Source organism: Microtus ochrogaster, chromosome 7 (assembly GCF_000317375.1).
Source record: "Microtus ochrogaster isolate Prairie Vole_2 chromosome 7, MicOch1.0, whole genome shotgun sequence".
In the NCBI taxonomy this organism is placed as follows: domain Eukaryota; kingdom Metazoa; phylum Chordata; class Mammalia; order Rodentia; family Cricetidae; genus Microtus; species Microtus ochrogaster.
Window position 1 is genome coordinate 14,851,124 of NC_022014.1, and position 26,125 is coordinate 14,877,248.

Genomic DNA, 26,125 nt, shown 5'->3' on the forward strand with positions numbered 1-26,125 from the left:
AAATATTTTAAAACAAAAAATATACAGGGCACGGTGGCACATGCTTGTGATATCAAGAGGATTGCATCAAATTCCAGGCCAGCCTGGTCTACTTATTGAGTTTCAGGCCAGGCAGGGCTACACATGAAGACTCGATCTCAGAAAAACACAAAGAAAAATAAAACTAGAAGTAATTCCTTTTATTGTTTTTTACACAATATCTCACTGTTACCCAGAATGGTCTCAACTTTGTGGGCTCAAGTAAGTGATACTTCTACTTCTGTTTACACTAAGAAATAATTATTTTATTATTTATTACATTTGTTTTTTGTGTGCGCCCATGCACAAGTGTCTGTGGAAGTTAAAGGACAACCTGTGGGAGTCAGTTTCTCCTTCCACCACTTGGGTTCTGGAGTTGAAACTAAGGTTCTGCGGCTTGGCCAGCAGGTGCCCTTATCCACCTGGCCTAGAAATAATTCTTAAAACTTAAAAATGGGCTTGTGGATCATACATATCACTCCTAACAAAATATATAAATATTTTTAAATTTAAAGTTAAAAACATATCACAGAAATTTTTAAAAAGCTTATTATGAAATGATACAATGTGTTTTAAGTCAGTAAAAGTTAAAGAGATAAACAATAAGAAACAAGTTAAAAGTGCCTACTAAAAAGGTCCAAATATGAAAAACACCTCCTAAAAAAACAAAATCAAGGGCAAAATATACATATAATTAATGTAATAATCCAATTAACATTTCCACGTATGAGAGGGCATGACTGTCAGATTAAGAATGTCCACTAAAGCCTGGTCTACAAGAGCTAGTTCCAGGACAGGCTCCAAAGCCACAGAGAAACCCTGTCTCGAAAAAAACAAAAAAACAAAACAAAACAAGAATGTCCACTAATGAGCTGTACGTGTAGCTTCATGGGGGAGCCCTAGCCTAGCTTCCATGAAGTCCTGGGTTCAATCCCCAAACGGAAAAAAGGGCTCACAAAATGCCTATCACAAAAAAGAAAAACAGATCACAAAGAAAATGAACGCAAGAGAAGACATGGTAAACCAGGCAACGGTGGTCTTTAATCCCAGCACTTGGAAGTCAAAGGCCAGCCTTGTCTACAGAGCAAGTTCAAGAACAGCCAGGGTAACACAGAGAAACCCTCTCTTGAAAACACCAGGGGGGGGGGGGGAGTTGTTAAGAAGTGAGAGGAGGAGGAAGCTTCAATAAGCTTTTAGAAATGGAAAATTGTGCCTTCATACAAATAATCAAGAATCATAACTGGACGTAGTGGGCACTCAGGAGGCGAAGGCAGGCAGATCTCTATGAGTTCAAGGTCAGCCTGGTCTACAAAGTTCCAGAGCAGCCAAGACTACATAGAAATTCTGTCTCTCCCCCCCCCCCCGCAAAAAAAAAGGGATCAGAATGCTGCTGGGCAAGCTGTGGCAAGCTATTAATCTCTGCTACTCAGGAAGATGAGGCAAGACAATTTTAAATTTAAGACAGTCCCTGGACTACAGTGAATTTAAAGCCTGAGTATAGTTGGATCCTATCATACTTTTTTTAAAAGCCCAAGTATAGAGGGGTCAGAGACACCACAAGAACACAGCACCACAGAATCAACTGACAGGGACTTATGGGGCCTCACAGAAATCAGGAAGCCTGTAAGTGATGACCTAGGTTCTTCTGTATATTATGCTATGGCTAGAAGCTTGGTGTTATGTGGGATGCCTAAAAGGGGGAGTGGGGCTGACTCTTGCCTGCTGGTGGGACCCTTTTCCTCCTTCTGGGTTGCTTTCTCCAGGTTTGATGTGACAGTATATGCCTGGTCTAATTGTAGCTTCTTAAGCAGTGTTTGGTTGATGTCCCTGGGAGGCCTCTGCTCCTTTCTGAGGGGGGATGGGAGGTGAGAGTGGAGGGCTAGGGAGAGGAGAAGGAGGGGAAACTGCAGTCAGGATATGAGAGAATAAGAATCAAAAAAAAGGCCCAGGCATGATGCACACCTTAAATGCCAGCACTCAAGGAGGCGGAGGCAGAGGCAGGCAAGTGACTCTGTGAGTTTGAGGCCAACTTGGTCTACATAATGAGTTTCAGAAGAGCCAGAGCTTCACCGTGACACCACCTCAAAAACAAAACAAAAAGGCACTGAAATGAGTAAGAAATCTTAAATGGGAATATGAATTACATATTTTTACACCCATGTTAAATGGAGGATGGGCATAATAAGTAATTAAAGCAGAAAAATGTTCTAATTCTTAGAAGAAATAAGCAGAAGTATTTATAGGTTTTTCACCTTAGTTTGAAATGATTCATAAAAACACACACAAAAGAGAGCAGTAACGCAAATGTGGCAAAAGGTTAAAAATTGATGACTCTGGGTGAAGGGAACATTAGTGTCTATTGCACTATTATTTGTTAGCTGAAATTTTTTAAGTAAAATGTCAAAAATTATTTACCTCCCATGTATTTTTTCTCAGGATGCCACTAAAGGATATTCTCCACCCAAATGAGAGAACAAAGCAAGATTGTGGAAGATGGAATATGAATTCTCCAGCAGCAAAAAAGACGGTAAAGAGAATCCCTAAGGTGATGGTGAGGGAGTCCAAGATGATCATTAAGTGTAAGATGCAATAGGCAAACAATTTAGCCTGAAGCCAGCCAGAAAAGTTTGAGAAAAATTTTATAGATGAAAATTAATGGACTATCTGGCTCATATCAGTGTCCTGAGAGACTTAGAAAACTGGTGAATAGTTTATATATGGTAAACTGACAGAAAGCTAACAACAGAAATAAAGACCATTATTATCTCCAAAGAAAGAATTGTACAGGAAAGAAATCAGAGCATACAACTAAATCCTATACAGCATTTACACACTCATAATATAAACTTCCTAATTAAAAATAAGGCTGTAAAGTAACCCATCTAGGTGGTCAGTTGGTGGATATAAGAAAGATAAAGATGGGCTGGAGAGATGGCTCAGTGGTTAAGAGCATTGCCTGCTCTTCCAAAGGTCCTGTGTTCAATTCCCAGCAACCATATGGTGGCTCACAACCATTTGTAATGAGGTCTGGTGCCCTCTTCTGGCCTGCAGGCATACAAGCAAACAGAATAATGTATACCTAATAAATAAATAAATAAATATTTAATAAAAAAATTTTAAAAAGATAAAGATGAATAATGAGGGTAAGGAGTAGACTGAGAGCCAAATCTTCAATATCTATTGTAAGGTATCAATAGGCAATGTTTAAAAGTTGTGAAAACTCAAGATGCAGCAAGATGTTATTCACACACAAAAATATATAACACAAATGTATCTAACAAGAGAAACCAAAGTAGGAATGCTTAGGATTTCAATAAATTTTGTGGACCATGTAACTTTTTAAACTATAGACAAGGGGTTAGGGATATGGTAATGTGCTGGTCTAGGGTATATGATGGCCTGGATTCAATAAGGGAGGGACAGAGATAAGAACTTATCAGGTAAGGTATGGCCCATACCTTTAATTCCAGGACTTGATGACCCCAGACTCCAAGGAAAATTTCTGGACATTAAAAGATTTATAACATTTGCACACTTTTTTTTTTTTTTTTCTTTTTCGAGACAGGGTTTCTCTGTGGTTTTGGAACCTGTCATGGAACTAACTCTTGTAGACCTGGCTGCAGATTTTTTGAGACGGGGTTTCTCCGTAGCTTTTGGTTCCTGTCCTGGAACTAGCTCTTGTAGACCAGGCTGGCCTCGAACTCACAGAGATCCTCCTGCCTCTGCCTCCTGAGTGCTGGGATTAAAGGTGTATGCCACCACCGCCCGGCTCACATTTGCACACTTTTAATTCCATCACTTGGAAGGCAGAAGCAGGTGGAACTCTGAGTTCTAGGCCAGCCAAGGCTACATAAAGAAACTTTATCTAAAGCAAACAAAAAAAATTATAACATTAAATGCAAATTATCTAACTAGGCATGGAGGTACAAACCTGTAACCTCACTACTTGAGGAAGGGACAGAAGGAACAGACGTCACAGTCAGCCTTGGCTATTACGGCTACAATATGAGTTGGAACCCATCAGTAAACTGGGTAAAATCATGCCTAAAAATAAGTAAATGGGGGCTGGAGAGATGGCTCAGCAGTTAAGAGCATTGCCTGCTCTTCCAAAGGTTCTGAGTTCAATTCCCATCAACCACATGGTGGCTCACAACCATCTGTAATGAGATCTGGCGCCCTCTTCTGGCTTGCAGACATACACACAGAATATTGTATACATAATAAATAAATATTTTTAAAAAAACAAGTAAACAACCTGGATGAAGTACCAGGAGCCTCTAATCCCATCGCAAAAGCAGCAAGAGGATTGCTGAATTCAAGGTCAGCCTGACCTATAAAGTGAGTATTAAGCCAGCTTGTAAAATGTCACAAAGAACAAATAAAAAAAATATTCCATAACTAGTAAGAAATTAAAGGAGGGGTGGGTTGCACACCTTTAATCCCAGCACTCGAGAGCCAGAGGCAGGCAGATCTTTGTGCGTTCAAGACCAGCCTGATCTACAGAGTTAGCTCCAGGACAGCCGGAACTCAGAAACCTGTCTCATAAAACAAAATAAGGGCTGGAGATTGCTAAGTGGTTAAGAGTACTGTTCTTCCAGAGGTCCTGAGTTCAATTCCCAGCAACCACATAGTGGCTCACAATCATCTATCTGTAATGAGACCTGGTGCCCTCTTTTGGTCTGTAATTACATATGCAGGCAGAATATGGTATACATAACAAATAAAATTTAATATTTATTTATTTATTATGCATACAATATTATGTCTGTGTGTACGTCTGCAGGCCAGAAGAGGGCACCAGACCTCAGATGGTTATGAGCCACCATGTGGTTGCCGGAAACCGAACTCAAGACCTCTGGAAGAGCAGACACTGCTCTTAACCACTGAGTCATCTCTCCAGCCCCAACAAATAAAATTTAAAAAAGAAATTAAAAACATTGTTTGCTACTGGTGTAGGTAACAAGGTGGTTATAAAACAAAGATGGGAGGGTAAACACTGCTTTCATCTTTTTGTACTTAAATTTTGAAATTAACTTGTATATGTATCATTAACTTAAGATTTTAAAATAAACTTAGTCAACCTTCCCATTAATCCAAAATACTATGACCCTTTATCTTGAGCATTTAATTCAGACAACAAAAATATTATTCACACATTAGCACTGTATGTTTTACTGTGTAAATGACTTTTGCTGTTGTTGTTGTTGTTGTTAGTTGCTCTGTAGACCAGGCTGGCCCAGAACTCTGATCCTCCATCTCTGCCTCCCAAGTGCTGGGATTAAAGGCATGTGCCATCATTGCCCAGATAGGTCTATTTTTCAAATTTAACAAGTTCATTCAAAAATTTCAAACTTTTGTTATCATATCAAATAAAATTATTTATACTGGCTGATTGTAAGATGACCTCTTTGGCTGGGCGGTGGTGGCGCACACCTTTAATCCCAGCACTTGGGAGGCAGAAGCAGGTGGATCTCTTTGAGTTCAAGGCCAGCCTGGTCTAAAGAGCAAGCTCCAGGACAGGCTCCAAAGCTACAGAGAAAAACTGTCTCAAAAAACCAAAAACAAGAAAAAAGAAAAAAAAAGAAGACCTCTTCAAAACTTACATATATGGCCATATGACTTCAATCCCCAGTGTTATAGAATAGTGATTATTTTTGCAGTTCCTCATATAATGAAGTCAGAACAAAATGCTGTAAGAATGCAATGAAACTGTCTCAAAGAAAAACACTAGCAACTGGCAGCAGTTGAGGCCACCAACCTACAGGTATAGTGATTAGCATCCCTTTTTGGTTTCACTTTTTACTTTTTCTGAAAAAGGTTTCTTCTCATGCAGTCCTTGGCTCACTTGGAACCTGCTATATATGTACACCACACTGGCCTCAAACTCATGGAAGTCCTCCTGTTTCTGCTTCCTGAGTTCTGAGATTATACACAAGGGCTACCACACCCAAGAAAATCCCTTATTGTGAAACTACTTCTCAACATCCCAAAACCAAATAGCATAACAGCAACTTGAAAAAGTAACAAATTGGTAAGAGAACTCAATCATTAGAACACACTGGACGAAGATTAACTGGCTGAACCTGCAAGAGCTTATGCCAGATCAGGTGCACTCTTCATGCAAGTAAAACATCCTTGTAATATACTGTCGAGTTTTTTATTTATATCACATCAAATGAACCATTACATTCAAGCTGAGAATTCTCACTGAAGTTTTAGAAATTAAAAAACCGACATAAACAACTTAAATAGGAACCTGTTAAACTGGATGCTCAGTGAGGACGACCTTGAAATGGTAGTCCCCTCAACCGTGATAAAGACTTCTTTTCAGCCAATGAGGCTTCAGTGTTTATTCAGTGTTTCAGCCAATGAGGCTTCAGTGTTTATTCACTTCTTCATAAGCCTATTGAGTTAAATGTATGGAAAGATGCTTGGTCTGTGGCTTCTACAATCATTCATCTTTAAGAACATGCTAAGGGTAGAGATATGGCTCAACTAGTAAACAAGCTTCAAGAGCAAGCCTGGTTACTCGAGTTCAATCTTTGGTGACAACAAGGGAATGAGAGAACTAAGTCCCCAAAACTGTCTTCTGACCTGAGCTCACACCCCCCTGCGCCATACGCACATATAATTTTAATAGTTAGATAATGATAAAATAACTCTTTTCTGAATTGTTGAAAAGAATACCCTTTTTCTCCCAAGTACAAACATTAAATTTAAGTATATTATTACACATTTTGTTTGTTTCCTCATCCAATAATGTCAGCTAAAAATGACAAAAACAAAAACAAACAAAAAAGGAATACTTAACGCCTTGGTCCTATTCATAGATACATTGGGGCTCATGTGGCCTGGGGGCTGTAGGCTGGAAATGCCTTAATTTTAAAGAAAGGTACAGTGGGGTGAGGATATTAAGCTGGTTAGATGTTGGCTACCTACTTAGAACCCACAAAGCCCCGAGTTCAGTCCCCAACCCTGCATAAAAAAAGGTGAGAAGGCCTAGAAGACAGTGCAGCACATAAAGGAACTTGCCAGGAAACCAGGTAGAAGAGAACCAACTCTCGGATATTGTCTTCTGATATCATGTGCATGCACTCGTGTGCACACACAAGCACACACATGCACGACACACACACACGAATAAATGTAAAAACAAAACGAGTATGGTGATGTGCACCTGTAATCCCAGGAGGTAGCTCAGCTGGCAAAGGGGATTGCTGTTGAGTTGAGGATCTGAGTTCAATCCCCAGGGCTCACATGACATAGAAGAAGAAAACACTTCAGGCTGTCTTCTGATCTCCACATGTCATGCTTATGCTCCTCGCAAAAATAAATCGATACAAGTTTTTGGTTTTTTTAAGAGCAGTGAAGATGACTGTGGAGTAAAAACACTTGTGGGGCCTGAGACCTGAGATCAAACCTGAAGACCCACTCCCTAACACTCCCTAAGGTCGTCCTCTGACCTCCACACGTGCACCTCAGCACCTCATTACCACACACAAACACGGCAAAAACAAATAAATGTAAAACAAAGAAGAAAAGAGAATAAAGGAAAAACCAAGTGTGCCTTGAGAGGCAGAGGCAGGCAGATCTCCGAGTTTGAGGCCAGACTGGTCTACAAAGTTCCAGGACAGCCAGGGATCCACAAAGAAATCCTACCTAAGGGGAGAGAGGGAGGGGAAAAGAGGAGAGAGAGAAGAGAGCAAGGGGAGGGGGGAACAGAAGAGGGGGCAGAGAGAGAATAAGAAAACAGAGCAAAGAATGGTGGCACATGCCTCGTACTTGAGACACTGAGGCAGGAGGATTCCAAGTTCAGGGTGAACACATGGAGACCCTCCAAATAAAAACCAAACGCTAGCTTCAGAGCAGTTAAACCAGTCTGTGTGACGGGAAAGTTTTCCTACTCATTAGCTGAAAAGTGCTCTCCACCTGAGCTCACAGCGCTTTAGAGTTCTCCAAGACTAGCTTTCACAATGACAGGTCTTTGACATTACCTAGCTGTGGTCTGAGTTATAAATTCATTAAGTGAAAGGCTATTTCCCACCTTTTCCTCTCATTTTAAAAACAAATTAATCTTACCTTTGATATATTTCTATTCTTACTTTGGTAAAACGTAAGCAAAGCTTCTACAACACTAATAATAAACACAGGCAGCTTCAGAAATTAGTATTTTACCGTTGACGTCTTTCACTGACCCACAGGTTTTGATAATTATTATTGGGGTCACACCAACACTCCTGTTAAAGCTCAAGTAGTATTTAGAAATAAACAGAACCCAAAGAAGTGGGAGAAGACTTGCTACTTTGCAGCAAGCAGGCACCTACTACCTGCACTGCTAAAAGCGACCCAACTCTAGACAGTGATGCTTTCCCAAGGAGTGTTTGTCAAACCGGCACAGAAATCCCCAAGACAGATGTCAAGGGCATCCCCATTCATGAAGCAACAAATTAGAATGTTCCTGTCCCCTAAGAGAGGAAACTATGTAACGAAGGAAAGAATATTTCCAAGCCTGATCTGTAGGACTAGAGGGGGGAAAAAATGAAACAAAAAAGTAAAGTGAGATCAACTTCTGAGAGCGAAGGCCAGGTCATGAGATTTATTCCGCACATTGGAAAGTTTCTGAAACACTTTATGCAGACATGGAATCAGGAAATCCTGAAGTCTCCTGATTTGTCTTAAATCTCCCAACACATCCATCTAAAATTATTTCCCCTGAGCAGATATACTCCTGTATGCTTTTAGAAAAACCCACAAGGGCTACATGAACCCCTGAACTTAAAGCTGATTCCAAGTGTCCACTTGCCGGATACTCAGTTCCAAATAATACCGTCCCAGACGTGGGCCGAATCTCCACGCTCATTTTCCTCTGCAATCTTTAGTTTCCAATCATCTTCTTATGTCCTATCTCCAACAGCTGCCCCAAACCAGCAAGAGGAACGCCAAGGGGAGAGTTAAGAGCTGGCGCGTAGTTTTTCCTACTTCCGTCCCTCATAGGAACCCTCAAATCCTGCGAGCAGGAACTGGCAAGGGGACAGCGCGCCCGGCCTGGGCTCTCCCCGATACAAAGGCACAGTGAGAGGCACAGCAGCCCGCGCCTCTGCGCCCCACACCTCTCTCTGCAAGAGAGTAACAAGACTTTCCAAGCCACCAGACCCGGCCCTCAGCACCCGCCTCCCACGTGCTCTTGTCCCTCTCGGAGCCCAGGGTCGGAAGCCAAGACTCAACCCGGCGAGTGGCAGCCAGCAGCGGGCGGACACCCCGGGTCCTCCCGTAGGGCCCCGGGCGGCACTCCTCCCGGGTTCCAGGGTCTCGGCCCGCCAGCCCTGGACCCCAGAGCCCTCCATGCGGAGGCCGGGGGAGGGGGCCTGGAGGCCGCGGAGCTAAGGGGAGGACCCGGCTGCCCAGCCCGGGGTCTGCATGGGATGGAGCCCCACCGCGTGCGGGCGGGCGGAGGCTGTGAGGCCGCCCCCTGTCGGCTGCCCTTCCCCGGCCCGACTCGGGCCGCTCCGGGTGGCGCTGCGGCCCTTCCCTCACCTCAGGCTGACGGCACGCACCGACCGAGGGTCGCGGAGCCCTGTGCCGAAGCGTGCTGGGCGGGAGGCGACGCCGGCAGCTCCGCGATGGCTGACAGGCGCTCGGCAGGCCGGCCGGGCACCCGGGCCGAGGAGGGAGGGGCTACGACGGCCTGCCCCGCCCCCGGCCCGCCCCCGCCCGGCCTCCCACCTCAGCCGCCCAGCCCCGTGAGGTAGGCGCGCGTCCGGGGTTACTCCAGGCCGTTCACCTCTGACCCCGCTCCGGGCAGCCGCGCGATCCTGGCGCCAAGGGGAGGGGGAGAGGCGCGGGCTCCGGCCGGCGTCAGCCAATGGGCGCGCGGCGCGGGGCGGGGCGACGTGAGGCGATGCCGATGGTCCGAGCGCCGCTCTGCCATTCCGGGCCGAGCGGTGCGAGGGCGGGCGGGTCCGGGACGTGGCGGTTACCCCTTCTGCCAGGGAGGCTTTGGGGCCGGCCCGACGGCTCCACCTCCCGGCAGAGAGCAGAGTGGATGCAATAGTTCCTCTCCAGCCTCCCTGCAAGGACCTGCGGCCAGTATCGCGGGAAGGGAACCCAGAACCCAGTGGGACTAAGTGGTGCAGGAGGCGACCTACGGGCCCTGCCTTGATAGGCTGTAGCATTGCTAATCCTGACGCTAATGAGGTGGATATCAAGCCCATCCACTGCCTTCAGGTTAGTGCAGGCCAACCAATGCAACTTATCCGTCCCCAGCCCTTTGCTTAGCTCCCCAGCCTACCTGAAAGGAGCTGTGGATGATGGATCCTGGAGTATTGGAGAGAAATGTTAGTAAAGAAAGTTTGGTGGACAAGGCCCGGTACAAAGGACATGCTGTCTTCAACAGTTAAGCACCAGTGAGTCCTGACTTCTGAGATTTCCTTCCAACCTTTCCTGGGGTTGCCTCAAGCCTTTTGAGGTGAAGCCAACAAGATTTCTCTAGGTCTGCCACTTCACAGCAAGACTTTCATGGCAGTCCGCTTTGTCGATTAGTGGCAACTGGAAATACCAACACAATACAACCTTGGGCGTAGGTGCAGTGGCGATGACAGGAGACCCATTTGACAAGGACAGGGTGAATTCTAACCTAGTGCAAGAATTCAGAGGACCCGGAGTTCTTTTCCCAGTCCTTATACAAGCCCGCGATGAAGGCCGGGGAAGATGCAGAGAACATTATGACCAGAAGAGGATTTCAATGCCAGAGGGCAAAAAGTGAAAAGGGTAGAAGGCCACACCCCGGGAAACACATTCGTGGATGGAAGCTAAGTCGGGACTACTCTAAGATTGGTCAACAGGAACAATGGGACCCCCTCATTACCATTAGGGGGCAGCTTCTCCAAGAATTTGCCCACTCACTTGAAGTAATAAGGGTGGAAACAAATTGGAGAATTAGCGAATTTTACAAAACAGTGACCTATATTTTAACATTAACTGTGTCATTGGGATAAATGTCAGCTGAACAAAGGAAACTCCGAGCTTAAAGAGAGAGAGAGAGAGAGAGAGAGAGAGAGAGAGAGAGAGAGAGAGATAATTGAGCAAGACTTTCTGGTTTAACAAGCTGTTCGACTGACTAAGAATGATCTGGAAAGTTTTGCCTCTTCATGGTAGTACTCTCTGAAGCTGGCATGAAGAAGTGACCAAGGAAAGAATTTTAAACCCTTGAAGTTGCCTCTTGTTCTTTTACCTTTTAAATGGTACAGTCTCTTTCCCTAGGACTCTTAATGGTGTTGCCGTTCGTCAGCTTTAGGGATGCCACATACTGGATTTATCCTCTAAACTTCAGGACTGTGGGATGTGTGCGAGACTCCATCCTCGAGCGAGGTATGCAAATAGTCCAGCGCTCAGGGTGGGCAAGTGAGAGGGCTCAGCAGGTAGAGGTGTTCGCCACCAAGCCTGAAGACCTAAGTATTGCCATTTTCCTTAGACCCCACATGGTTGAAGGAGAAAACTGAACAAGATTCACAAGTACACTGGGGCATGCACATGTACACACACACGCACACACACACACACACACACACAAGTAAAAAAAAAAATTAATGAACTACTCAAGGAAAGGCCTAATGAAAGACCTAACAGAAAGAGTGCACTTACGAGACAGAGGCAGGAGAACTGGGCCTTCAAGTGTGTCTGTAACCTGGCCTTAGGAGACTAAAGAAAGACACAAAACAACAAAAAGCTACAGGAAAGAAAACCAAGACAGATGATAGCCCAAGACCAGTTCCAAAGAATCTGTATCAAACACAGACACAGATGAGCAGAGGACTGACAAAGGCCTGGAACAGGAACCACTCCTAAGTGTTGTGCTATTTGGGGCAGGCCAAGGCCTGCCCATCCTACCATAGGCTTTTTAGAGCTGATCTCCATGAATCCTTGCCACACAAGCCATATGTCTATAAGAGGTGGAGGAAGAAAGCCAAAGAGTAGAGAAACCATACTATACAAGACTGACAGGTGGAGGAGAAGGGAGTGAGTACACACGATAGAAGCTGAAACCAGGGGTCTTTTCTGGGCTGAATTATATCCCCAAAATCCAATGCTGAAATCCTAATCTATAGTACCTCAAGATGCGGGGGAGGGGCTTGGAGATAGGGTATTTAAGGATATTAATAAGTTAAAACAATATCATTTAGGGTACACCCTAGTAAAATAAGACTGGCGCCATTAAACAAATGAATAGTATGATACAGATAAGCGGAGAAGATCCTTTGAAGACAGGGAGAAGACAATGGTTGACAAGCCATTTCCACTGCCAACACTTTAATCACAGACCTTTCGCCTTCAAAAATATAGAGTTCTATATTGTTTCTATGATGTGGTATTTTGTTATAACTACCCTAAAAGACATAACGCAAAGTCTCCAGATTTTTCAAAAGTTGTGTAGTGTCTAGAGAGCTAGTTCAGCAGTACTGACCACTCTTCCAGAAGACCTGGATTCAATTCCTAGTACCCAGGTGGGTGGCTCACAGTCTATAATTACAGTTCCAGGGGAATCTGACACCCTCCTCTGGCTTCTTCAGGCCCCAGGCACACATGTAGTACACAGCAAGTGTCTGGAAAAAACACTCAATTATAAAAAAATATTTTTAAGAAAAAAATAGATTGTGTAAGGAGGAAGTCAGCTCTTCCTGTATGTGGCCTGAAGTGACCTATAAAAATTGTTCACTACTTCCTTAACCCAGAAAACACTACAAAATCATGCAAATCAAGAGGTTCAAATCCTCATGTTCACTTTAAGAAAGTGAAACTGCCCAGGTCACCAAGGATATGCATATTCAAAAAGCCACCAAGTGTCTAAAACATAGCATTTTTTTAAAAGATATTTATTCATTTATTTATTATGTATACAATATTCTGTCTACATGTGTGCCTATAGGCCAGAAAAGGGCACCAGATCTCATTACAGATGATTGTGAGCCACCAGGTGGTTGCTGGGAATTAAACTCAGGACCTTTGGAAAAGCAGGCAATGCTCTTAACTGCTGAGCCATCTCTCCAGCCCTAAAACATAGCATTTTAAAGGAGCAACGTGTCCCTTTCTAGCAGTATAACAGTGGAGTCAGGTTGTCCAAACCAAAGAGTGGGTTGGTGGCTCAAAAAGAGTGCTGAATTTTTGCTGCATGCTTAAAAATGCAGAGTATGAACTGAAGGGTTTAGATGTAGGTTCTCTAGTCATTGAACATATCCAGGTGAACAAAGCACCTAAGGTGTGCTGGTGTACAGAGCTCATAGCCAAATTAGCCCAAACATGTGCTCCCCCTGCCACATTGAGGTGATCCTCTCTGAAATGAACAAAGTGTTCCAAAGCCAGAAGAGGAGGATGCACAGAAAAAAAGATGCTCCAGAAGAAAATAAAGAAACAAAAGCTTATGGCACAGGCATAAATTCAGCATAAATAAATCAAGTTTAAAAGAAAGGGGGTGGCAGGCTGGGCAGGATGGTGCGTGCTTTTAATACCAGTACTCAAGAAGCAGAGGCAGATGCATCTCTGAGTTTGAGGCCAGGCTAGCCTACAAAGCAAGTTCCAGGATAGCCAGGACTACACAGAGAAACCCTGTCTCAACACATACACAAATGGAGTTGTATAGAGGTAACAGGAATTGATTGTAAGCATCCCGGCTCCCTTCATTGATGTCTTTCTCTTTTACAGGAGAATTCTGAGAGATCCTTGTCTGTAAAGTGATTACAATCTATTTGGGAAGACAAAACTGGCACTCTTAAATATTACCTATCTCTCATTCCATAAATGATAGTCATGAAAATTTGTAAAGGGCACAGATGAGAGATGATAAAGTGTCAGAAGTAGATAAGCCCATATATATCTAAATAGCATATTAGCATTTTCCAGGTAGTTCCATTTGGCAGTCATTTCTGCTTTAGATAAGAGCAGTATTTCTCAAGATATGTTCCACTGACCACCTGTAATAGAAACACTGGAGTGCTTGTTTAAAATGTAGATTGTTGAGGCTGCAAGATGGCTCAACCTGTGAAGGTACTTGGCACTAATCATGATGACCTAAGTTTGATCCCAGATCCCACATGTTGGAAAATAGAATTAGAACAGCCTCCCACAAGTTATCAGACCTCCACATCAGCACCAAGTCATGCTCATACCCACATACACACACAAGGTTGTAGATTCTCTTATACTTGTATATATGAATAGTCACAATCAATATATACAATAAAAATTTTACATGAAGAGGGAAAAGGGCAGGCAAGATGACTCAATGGCTAAGACACTTGCCACTAAGCCTAATGACCTGCGTTCAATCCCAGAACCTACAAAATGGAAATAGAACAGATTCCCACTAATTGCCTCCCAATTTACACACACACACACACACACACACGTACGTACGTATGTATGTATTTATATGTAATTTTTAAAGGAAAAATGAAGACCCTTTTAAAAAGGAAACGTGATCATTGTTCACAATGAACTTTGATAACACAAGTTTAGTATTTAGCATTACTGTTCCCCTGTTTGCTGCCAGAGTATCTTGCTGAATAGCAATGTCTCCAACACCTTTATTTCTAAGATAGCAATCTTCAGGTCAGGCTTGAGTTGAATGAAAGACGGAAAGTGTATCTTTATCGTTTTGGAGCTGGAGCTCAGTGGTGGAGCATCTGCCTAGCATGCCTGCAGCTCTAGTTTCAATCCCAATATCACAAAAGGGAAGGGAAAGAAAGTATCTTAATAGAAATTGAACTTGCTGGTAAAATACTCAGATGTGGTGACACAAACCAGTAATCCCAGCACTCAGGAGGCAGTAGCAGGAGGATTGCCACTAGTCTGAAGGCAGACTAGACTGCATAAAGGGTTCTAGGTTAGCCAGGGTAACATAGTGAAACCCTGAATAAAATAAAACAAAATCAAGATACCTTTTCCCAGTGACCCTCAATATTCATAGTCTGACCTGGCTTCTAGAATTTGCCATCATTTTTCTTAATTTTTATTTTTATGTATATAGGTGTTTTGCCATGGTTGTGGGGTCCCCTGGAACTGTAATTACAGACAGTCGTGAGCTTCCATGTGGGTGCTGGGAATTGAACCCAGGACTTCTTGAAGAGCAGTTCAATGCTCTTAGCCACTGATCCATCTCTCCAGCCCCTCCATAATTGTTTTTATACCTTTCCTTATGCTGTCAGACTTATCATTCCTCCTGTTTTTTTCTGAATCATTTTAGTCCTTGAAAGTCTCATTTTCTCTTAGACACTAGCTCTTCTCTAGCTTCCATTCATCTCTTTCCTGTACATTCTAGCAGCAGTATGGTTACCAGCACAAGGTACAGTGTTTTAATTCTGCTGTAGCTTTGTATGCATATTAAAGACAATACCCTACAGTTTGGCACCCCTCTTTATAACTCTGAGTATAAGGCCAGGTATATATATTAATTAGTGTTTCATTGACTGAAATAAAGATTAGCACTGTTCAGTGGTGGGCCATGCCTTTAATCCCAGCACTCAGGAGGCAGAGGTGGCAGGTTGATCTGTGAGTTCAAGGCCAGCCTGATCTACAGAGTGAGTTCCAGGACAGCCAAGCCTATATATGAAAAAAAAAAAAAGGAGAAGGAGAAAAGAAAGACTAGCACTGTACCTGGGAGACCACTGTGATCCTGAGCTCTATTTATCAGTCTCCGCTTTGCCTTTGGGAGGCGAAGCCTCCAGTAAGATACTTAGCAGCTCTATTGATGATCAGAATTCAAGAAAGCCAGCCCCTTGCTAAAAAGCTGTGGCTCCAGTTGTAAAATAAAAGGAACAAAGACCTTATCTGAACACCATTCAGGTTTGTCCAGAGTTAAGAGCCTTGGGGAACCTCACACCATAAGGTCAGAAAATCTCCTCACAGAGGCCTGGTGTCGAAAGGCAAGATTACATTGCATAATGAAGAACAGTGTTTATACTGGAGACTGCCCACGATACTTTCACATGGACAGTAGGGTTTTCACAGGGCATTTCAGCTCCCCTTCCCCCCTTATTATCTAATCCCAAACACTTCCAGTCCCAAGCTGAATTTTAGACAGTTCCACACCTCAGTTTCTTCTTCCATTGACACCTACACACAGGTGTGTGTGTGTGTTATAGTGTGTATACATATACTAAACACCTGGAGAATGTTAAAGAGCTTTTTACTTAAAGGTAGAAAAACAGGATGATTTATTTACCTGTTGCTTAGTCCTGGGATTCTGACCTTGTGCTTCTCTGCTTTACAACCTACACACCTCATTCCTGGCTAATTATTTCCTTCCCCTGTCATTACCCTCTGTTTAAGTTTTTTCAGTATCTCCATTACATCATATCAGACTTGAGCTTTTCCTGCTGCATGTTTAGGCATTTGTCTTCCTCAAATACCCTCAACTTCCCCATTGTTGTTTTGTATGAAGCACAATAAATAATAAAAATAACATAATATTTGCAGACTTTACTATCAAGGAACACTGATCCATTAGTCGACTTTTTATCCTTTTCATTCTATTTTCACAGCCTGAGCTAGCCCAAATTCTTCATTCTCCTGTCTCTATCTCCAGAGGGAATACAAGCTTGCGACAAAAGCACACCCGTCTTCCTTTATTAGATATTAAACCGGATTTCACGGCTTCTGTCTTTAGAGAGAAAAGCACTTCTGATAAATAACCCAGACATACAGATAGAAAGCTATTGCACAAATCCAGTGGCTCTCCTGTTCCCATGCAACTGATTTGCTTAATGGAAACAGGAGGATGATAATCAAAAGGAAATGTGACTTACATCAATGGATGAAACTCCCATAATCTTTTGAATAGGGGTCCATACAAATTTAGAAGAATTGATTCTTGGTAATTTAAGCCACAGATAAGGGAAGCTTCTTTCGTGCTATACATTATTTAAAAAGCAAAGCAAACAAACACAGAAACACACCCATCTTGAGCTGTTTAATTAGAAAGACCGGCCTAAAATCCTAAGCCTTTCACTAATTAGCTTTGTCACTAATTAGACTGTAAACAAGTGACTCCTTTTCTGTGTCTCTGTTTCCTTGACTATATGACCAGCTATACAGGGTGATCTTTTAGATGAAATATAATCAAAATGTAAAGTACCTCTAGTAGAGTCTGAAACATAGGGAGCACATAGAAAATATTACTTGTTCTTTCCTCCCTATTCCCCCTTCACACATTTTCTATGAGTACTTAGAAAACATTGCAATGGAAGCCCACTCGCTTCGGGAGTTCTGTGGCATTGAATTCTGTGTTATTAATTGAGGATAGCAGAGCATGTGCTTGCAGAGAGGGAGCAAATGTCCGTGAACTAAGGTTTTGAGACCAACCGCAGGGCTATACCTGGGTCTGCTCAGCCTCCTTTTATGTCATACTAGGACAGTTCTTTGGCCCCTCTGTCAAGATCATGGAACAAAGATCTGAGGAGATGGCTCAGTGGTTTGGGGTACTTGTTGCTCTTGCAGAGGACCCAGGATTGATTCCTACCACTCATACGGTGGCTCACCATGACCCATAACTCCAGTTCCAGGGGATCTGATGCTCTCTTCCAACCTCTGAGGGCACCAAGCATGCACATGCTATATATACATACATGCAGGCTAAATGCTTACACACAAAATGAGTAAGTCTAATAAAAAAAATTTTAAAGAATATAGAACAGGTATATGTTACAAGTGGAATTGCTATTGAAAACAACTTCTTAGAAAATAATTTACTATAAATAGTCAAGCTAAGCCTAATTTACATACCCTCTAATCCAGCTTCAACCTTTGTATTTATATTCTGGGAAACCTTCAAATATGATCCAAAATATTAACAACAATAAGTATTTAAATTGTGTTACATTCATAAAATGGGATATTATAAAGGTAATTACAAAAAAGGTTGCTATATGAAACATTATGAATCAATTTTAAAATTAGTACTGAACAAAAAATAAAAGCCAGAGCTGGGCGTAGTGATGTGTGACTTTAATCCCAGCACTCAGGAGGAAGTGGATCTCTGTGAGTTCCAGGACAGTCTGGTCTACAAAGTGAATTTCAGGACAGTCAGCTGTGTAAAGAGACATTAAATACATACATACATACATACATACATACATACATATATACATAAGTTTCTAATTTAAAAAATAGACAAGGCAGTGGGGCAGCAGTGGAGCACACCTTTAATCCCAGCACTTGGGAGGCAGAGGCATATGGATCTCTGAGTTTGAGGCCAGACTGGTCTACATAATGAGATGCAAGATAGCCAGGGCTACACAGAGAAACCCTGTCTCAGAAAAAAAAAAAAAAAGGAGACGAGGCTAGGAGTGGTGACATATCCCTTTAATTCCAGGCAGACCTCTGTGAGCCTCATCTGTCTACCAAGTTGCAAGCCAGTCAGGACTACATACTAAGACCTTTTCTCAATAAAAAAAAAAATTAAAAATAAATATTAAATAAGAGACAAAAATCTGAATGAATGACAACAAAGTGTAATGATTCATATATATAAAGGTTACCACAAAGGTTCCCCATTGCTTTTTATTCAAGCCTAAAATTTTTTAAACTATTTATAGATTCTTAGAGAATTTCACATTATGCACCCCCTCCCACTCATTCCCAAGTCCTTCCATATCTTCCCTCCACGCTTGTAACCTCCTCCCCTCCCTCAAAAAAAATTTTTTTAAACATCTGAGTTGCTGGATCACGTGAAGAGTTAGGCCTGTGGAACTAAAGCCAAAGGATCTCCATGACACAGAGCACATGAGGAGTCTCAGTGAATATCCCGTAGTGATGAGGTAGCAGAAGCCAGAGGCCTTGAACCAGACCAATAATCATTGCAGTGAACATTTGTAAGAAAAATGTTTAGGCAAAAGGGTATAGTTTTTTAAACTTCCTGACTAACCTAAAATTTTTTTTTTTTTTTTTTTTTTTTTGGTTTTTTGAGATAGGGTTTCTCTGTGGCTTTGGAGCCTGTCCTGGAACTAGCTCTGTAGACCAGGCTGGTCTCGAACTCACAGTGATCCGCCTGTCTCTGCCTCCCAAGTGCTGGGATTAAAGGCGTGCGCCACCATCGCCCGGCTTAACCTAAAATTTTCAACAAGAAATTTTTATTTAAACAGGCAAAACTCACCAGGCAGTAGTGGCATATGCCTTTAATCCCAGCATTTGGGAGGCAAAGACAGGCAGAGTTCTGTGAATTTGAGGCCAGCTTGGACTACAGAGTGAGTTCCAGGACAGCCAGGGCTACACAGAGAAACCTTGTCTCGAAAAAGCAAAACCAACCAGACAAAAAAAAAAAAAAAAAGGCAAAGGCAAAACTCATTTGTGGTCATAAGAATTAGATAATAGGGGCTGGAAAGATGGCTCAGCAGTTAAGAGAACACTGGCTGCTTTTCCAGAGGCCCTGAGTTCAATTTTCAGCAACCACCTGGTGGCTCACAACCATCTGTAATGAGGTCTGGTGCCCTCTACTGGCCTGCAGGCACACGTGCAGACAGAACACTGTATACATAATAAACAAATAAAATGTTACAAAAAAAAGGGGAGGGGCTGAAGAGATGGCTCAGAGGTTGAGAACACTGGCTGTTCTTCCAGAGGTCGTGAGTTCAATTCCCGGCAACCACATGGTGGCTCACAGGCATCTATAATAAGATCTGGTGCCCTTTTATGGCCTGTAGGCAGACATGGAAACTAACACTGTATACATAATAAATAAATATTTTTTTTAAAAAAGGATTAGATAATTCCTAAACTGGAGATGGTAGTTTATCCCCATAATCCTAGCATTGGGGAGACTAAGGCAAGATTGTCACAAGTTCAAGTTTGACCCTGTCTGAAGAAATAAATTAATTTCTGGCCCAGCAGTGAGATGGCCAAGTGCTTACTGTGGAGCCTGGCAACCTCAGTTCATTTCCCAAAATCCACATGGTAGAAGGACCGCAGTAATGAAGGCCCAAAGAGGTTAAGGAACTTCCTTGAAATGATTCAATTACAAGGCCTCAACTATAACCTTGAAAGCTCTCCTGGCACTGAGCAATGGTGGCGCATGCCTTTAACCCCAGCACTCTGGAGGCAGAAGGAAGCAGATCTCTGTGAGATAGAGGCCAGTCTGGCCTACAGAGCAAGTCCCAGGACAGGCCCCAAAGCTACAGAGAAACCCTGTCTCAAAAAACCAAACTTCTCGTCAAGGGTTTCTCTTCCAGACCCACTTTGACTATTCTTGCCTTATTTCCTACTCTCTTTCAGAGGTCACAACAGGACACATCATCTCTACCACTAGATATTTTGTCTTAATTTTAGTTTTGTGTCTCTGCTCCACAGTGTGGCATGCTTCAACATTCAATTTGACTTCAGGGCATATATGAGTAGGTTCAGTCCCTAGTACGTGTACACACACACACACACACACACACACACACACACACACGAAAAGAAACCATCTCCAAAAATTTATAAAAGAAAATTGTAATTTCATCTCTAGCCAAGCATGAGATTGCTCTTGGGAAAAATGAGATTTTCCTCTTTTATCATGCAGGGTGAGAAATGAGACTTCAGAGTCATTCCCACCCTTGCTGCGAGGTGGCAGCACTGTCATGAGGCAGCTACAGCAGTTTTTAAACAGAACAGCAGAGAATGTGTCAACACCACAAGGGAGTAGAGAATCATTTGAACACAATAAGGGAACTAACTGTCAACAAAAACCACAGAACCCAGGAAAGCAACTGCAGGAGAGGAAGAGGCCCACAGGGATTTGCTGCTGGGCTGGACGCCTGGTGCTTCCTTTATCCCTTCTCTATTTGTGCCAACAGATTGTCCTTCAAGGATCTCCCTTCCATTAATGTTTTTGTGAATCATGTTCCACCAAGATTTTGATGCTTAGTTTGGCCAAATTTCAAGCTGTATTGATGTGTCAGGACACAGGGTGCTACTTATTGTAATTTGATTAAAATATCACAAAGCCCTTATGGAAAGTTCTTTGAACCAACTCTTTATGTGACTATCAATCAAAAGTTTCAGCCTCCAGAACCTTCTCATGCATAGCTAAGCCCATGTTGGCTTCAATGAAGCAATTTACAGCGGGCAGGAAGGCTGTGAAGGCTCTGGACATTGACAAATATCTAACTAGACGTTTTCTTCTTTATGACCTCACCTAGCGATGCTATCAAGATGGAGGTGGGTGGTCCTTGGACTTCCCACAGGGCAGGGAACCCTGATTGCTCTTTGGGCTGATGAGGGAGGGGGACTTGATCAGGGGAGGGGGAGGGAAATGGGAGGCGGTGGCGGGGAAGAGACGGAAATCTTTAATAAATAAATAAATTTTAAAAAAAAAGAAGTCTTCAGAGTTGGGCATAGTGATACACACCTGTAATCTCTCTTCTTGGGAGGCAGAAGCAAGAAGATCATGAGTTCAAGGCTAGCCTGGAATACAGCATGAATTTCAAGAAAGTCTGGGCCATATGGGAAGACCCCTTTTTTAAAAAAGTCTTTATAGCATAATACTAATTATATATATTCAATAGCAACTAGTGTCAACTGCAGACAGTCGTACTCATGCACTGTAGGTAGCTCTTTCTCATACCTCTTGACCCAGTAGTCATAATAAAGTTGTTTTGAATATACTCATTCCATTATTCATGAATGTGAAAATATACACAATTCCACAGGTATGCCTATGCTCATGTGAACTTATGGTTATAACTGTAAATGAATTCCAGAGATCTTTTGGTTGAGACTCAATTTATACAAGGGATAAACTGAGTCTGAATAGCCACATAATTTCTCCAAGGTGTCCAAAAAGGCTTGAACTAGAACTCACTTGTAGTGATTGCTAAAGTCCAATGTTCTCCCCAGTGGAAGGCACTGACTCATTCAGTCCTAGTTTCTTCTCCTGTCCTAGAAATTGTACCTCTTAATAGGCATCTCTGTATCTCTTAATGTTGGTGTGTATACCTATGTGCCTCCATCAGAGAGCACACTTGTGAGTGACTACGTGTCTATCTGCAAGTATTTATAAAGCATTTCTTTGGGTGTTTATGCACTTTCTGTGAGGGAAACCTCTAGGTAATGACGGTTCTCAGAGTTGGCATCAGCAGTGAAGTCAGGGCAGACTATCAAAGTCAATCATTAATAAGCAGTTTTTGTTCTTCCTCCAATCAGTATGTTCCTGGGTCTTCAGGAAACAAGGCAAATAGTCAGGGTAGAAGCAGACAGTCAGAGTGAAACTTGGTTTCAGAACAGTAGAAGCAACAAGAGGCAAAGCCTGTAAGGGGCTGGGACGGAGTAACAGTGGGCTGTAGGCAAGAAGTGCTCATGAGGTCAGGTTGGCATGGACACCATCCTAGTCTTCAGTCTAATCATTGCATCCTTTGATTCCAACAAGAACGGTAAGTACTTCTCTAACATAATATGCTAGAACATCCAAAAGGAAGCCTAGAAAGAGTTTGGAGCCTCTTCTATCAGATAGGGATGTTATCAATACCCAAGTTGTACTTTGCAGAAATCAGCCCATATATCTGATCATTAAACCCATGGAGATATCTATCTGTTTCATAAGTCTTCAGGGAGTGTGGTGCCTTCTTTTTCCTTGCTTACAGTGATAGCAATAAAAACATGGCCAGACAGCTCTCATTGTGAGACGGTACCACAGTTTTGTAATTAATCCCTCATAAGATGTTGCCTGCGTTTTTAAGGTGGTACACTCAAATGATTTAAATGGAGATGTTAATGGGGCGAGCTGAGGGAAAGGTGATATGGGGGTGGAGCGGCACTGTTTGCTACTCTTTGGTAAGCGTTGATTGACTTGGAGTTTTTGTTTTTTGCTGAGGCTTGAAAGCCAGCCTTAGGAAGCTGGGCAAGTGTTCGGCCACTTAGCTCTGCCTTTGTCCTGGTAGTAAATGTTTATTTAAAATACATTTTTTCCCCAGAGTTTCCTAAACATTCCTTCTCTAAAATTAGCTAGCTGGAGGTTAAAGCAACATAGTATAAGGGGCAGCAGTAGCATGTTTATGGAAATTAAAAAAATTCATGCTTGTGACCCAAGCACTTGAGAGATGGAGGTAGGAGGATTGCCATCAGAACAGAGCCAGCCTGGGCTACAGAGAGATTACAGTCTTCTTTTTCTTAAAAACCAGCTGAAGTTAGATGTGGTAGAGAATGCTTTTTAAATTTTTTTATTAGATTTATTTATTTTATTTTATATATGAATGTTTGGCCTGCATGTATGTCTGTGTACCACATGTGTGCTTGGTGCCATTGGAGGGAGGGAAAGTGCATGAGATCCCCTGGAAGTGGAGGTAGGAAGAGCTGGAAATTGAACTCAGGTCCTCTACCAAAGCAGCCAGTGCCTTTACCCACTGAGCCAATCCTTTAGCCACTACAGCATGCTTTGATTCTCAGCACTTGGAAGGCAGAGGCAGCGAGCTCTCTGAATTCAAGACCAGCCTGGTCCACACAGCTAGGTTCTAGGCCAGCTAGAGCTACATAGTGAGTCCTTTTTTTTTTTTTTTTTTTTTGGTTTTTCGAGACAGGGTTTCTCTGTGGTTTTGGAGCCTGTCCTGGAACTAGCTCTTCTAGACCAGGCTGGTCTCGAACTCACAAAGATCCACCTGCCTCTGCCTCCCAAGTGCTGGGATTAAAGGCGTGCGCCACCACCGCCCGGCTCATAGTGAGTCCTTATTTCAAAAAGAAAATAAGAAAAGCTGAGAAAGAAAATTCCCACACCCTGTGAACCACATACCACAAAACATAAATAAGTATGGTCTATAGCTCTGTGGAAAACTATAGAGGGCCTATATCCAAGGGAATGCATATTAAACCTTCAAGGTTCTCTCCTTAATACAGCACGCAGAAACTGAGCACTGGTGGCAGGTGGATCTCTAAGTTCACAATTAGCCTGTTCTACAGAATGAGTTCCAGACTACATAAAGAAACCCTGTCTGTTTAAAAAAAAAAAATACACCAGGCAGATAGAACAGGAGTGAACGAGAAAATAAACTGTTTAAAGAGAATAGATGGGTTATTCTTTCATTAACTTAGTAATGACATCTCTCACTTTTCTTCTCTCAGAAAGAATACATTGGTATTCAGTTTTCTTTATAATGGAACAATTCCTACTTAAATGTATTTGGCCATGTGTTTTAAAATCTCTTTTTAGGGAGTATTTGATCTCTCCAGTTCTAAGTTTTATAAGCAGAAACTTTGTCTCTTCCCCTGCCTCAGAATTCTAAAGGGAGAGGACCCAGTACATCCTGACCCATTTTTTTCCTTCCTAGACCCCAGAGAGAGCAGCTGCCAAGTGGAACAGCTGCCCAGCTTCTTCCCAAAGGATGTGAGAAGCCACAAGGATTTGGTAATAAGAGGTAGGGAATAGAGACCTTTCTGGAAAATCTCTTTGCTGTCCCAGGATTTTCTTTTCCTTCTTTCCATCTTTCCATCTTTCCATCTTTCCTTCCTTCCTTCCTTCCTTCCTTCCTTCCTCCCTCCCTCCCTCCCTCCCTTCTTTCTTTCTTTCTTTCTTTCTTTCTTTCTTTTTCTGACTTTTCAAGACAGGGTTTCTCAGTGTAGCCTTGGTTGTCCTACAACTCACGTTGTAGACCAGGCTGGCCTTAAACTCACAGAGATCCACCTGCCTTTGCCTCCCTAGTGCTGTGATTAAAGGTGTGTGCCACCACCACCCAGCCCAGGATTTTCTTTTTAACCTTTAAAAAAATGCATTTTGGGGACTGGAACGATGATTCAGCTGTTAAGAGTATTGGCTGCTCCTCTAGAGGACTTCGGGGTCAATACCCAGCACCCACATGGCAGCTCACAACTGTCTGTAATCCAGCTCCAGTGGCTATGCATATACATGCAGGCAAAACACCCATTATAAATTTTTTTAAATGCCACACTTCTTAGTCCAGATCTCAAATGTGCTATTTTAAAGACAGATACCTCCTCAGGAGAATGTCTGGAAATGAATTTTTATATTAACTTGTTGCCTAACGTATGACTGTATAAATCAGACGGGGATGAAGAAGAGAAGGAAATAGCACTCAGTCCTCTCTGCATTTAGGAAAACAATCTATGAGCATTGCTCTGTGCTGGATTTACTGCAGTCGCTTGTCTTCAATGGCCCCTTGCAGGAAGGAGAGCAGAAGCTGCACAGTTAGTACCATAAACATGGACGGAAGAGGAGGTGAACCAAAGCAGGGCAAAGTGCAGCCGTGGAGTTCAACAGGAGTCACGAATGAAAGTGAGTTATCTGCACAATGCAGATTAAGAACCCGCTTTGTTTTTCTGTTTAGTTCTTCCAGAAATTCACACAGACATCAAAGAGGCTCCGTTCAACGAAAATCAGACTATAACTACCCTGCAGTGCCGGGGCTCTGGGAGGAGAGTGACAGTCCATCTTGCATATTCAGAGAGAAGGCCAAAGGTCAAGTATACACTGAAGAACCTAGGAGTCTTTGCTGATCTCCATAGAAACAGCACGGCCTCCCCAAGCTGTCACCTCAGGCCCACTTCCCAGTTTCAGAATGGATCCCTTCTAACAGGTAAAGTGAGACCAAAGAGCTGCTAGAGGTAGGTTGACAGGAATTTACAGTTGACATCCTTGGTGGCCAGTATTTGTTAGCAGCCAAAGCCACAGTGAAACAAACTATTCTCCCCTTGGGAAAAAAATAAGGGTCCTCTCTGAAACCAGTTTTCTAATTTCTTTAACAATAATTTTAAATTATATTTATATGATTTATATGTTTAGTAGTGTGTGTGTGTGTGTATGTGTGTGTGTGTATGTGTGTGTGTGTGTGCGCGTGCACACACGCATGCGTGAGCAAGCATGCATATGTGTAAGTATGGCCATGTATATGAAGGTTAGAGGAGAACTGAAGCCACCTTTGGGAGTCGGACAAAATAGATTCGGTAGTAAATGCCCGTATCCACTGGTCCACTTCACTGACCCCAGGTCCCATATTTCTAGTTTCTAAGACTCCTTCTGGCCCTAGTGTCCTGTGATATTCATAAGATACAAAATATTTGGCCGGGCGATGGTGGCGCACGCCTTTAATCCCAGCACTCAGGAGGCAGAGGCAGGCGGATCTCTGTGAGTTCGAGACCA

At 42.8% G+C, this 26,125-nt stretch overlaps 2 protein-coding genes across 6 annotated transcripts in view; one reads left to right on the forward strand and one right to left on the reverse strand.

Moving 5' to 3' along the window:
• Positions 1-26,125, reverse strand: part of Acaca (acetyl-CoA carboxylase alpha) — a 282,227-nt gene that overhangs the window by 215,970 nt on the left and 40,132 nt on the right. Inside the window, exon 1 of one of the 5 annotated variants that reach the window (XM_013347201.2) lies at positions 9,553-9,769. The exons of 3 other annotated variants lie outside the window; for them this stretch is intronic. The gene's annotated coding sequence lies outside the window, so the exon portion shown is untranslated. Of the gene's footprint in view, positions 1-9,552; positions 9,770-26,125 lie in introns of those variants that run through there. One more of the 5 variants, XM_026780512.1, reaches the window with a different exon arrangement.
• C7H17orf78 (chromosome 7 C17orf78 homolog) overlaps positions 21,974-26,125 on the forward strand; it is a 20,802-nt gene continuing 16,650 nt past the window's right edge. The window contains exons 1-3 of the mRNA XM_013347202.2: positions 21,974-22,412; positions 24,300-24,386; positions 25,314-25,562. Of these exons, the coding sequence (XP_013202656.1) occupies positions 22,355-22,412; positions 24,300-24,386; positions 25,314-25,562 (394 nt within the window). The 5' untranslated portion in view covers positions 21,974-22,354. The remainder of the gene's footprint in view (positions 22,413-24,299; positions 24,387-25,313; positions 25,563-26,125) is intronic.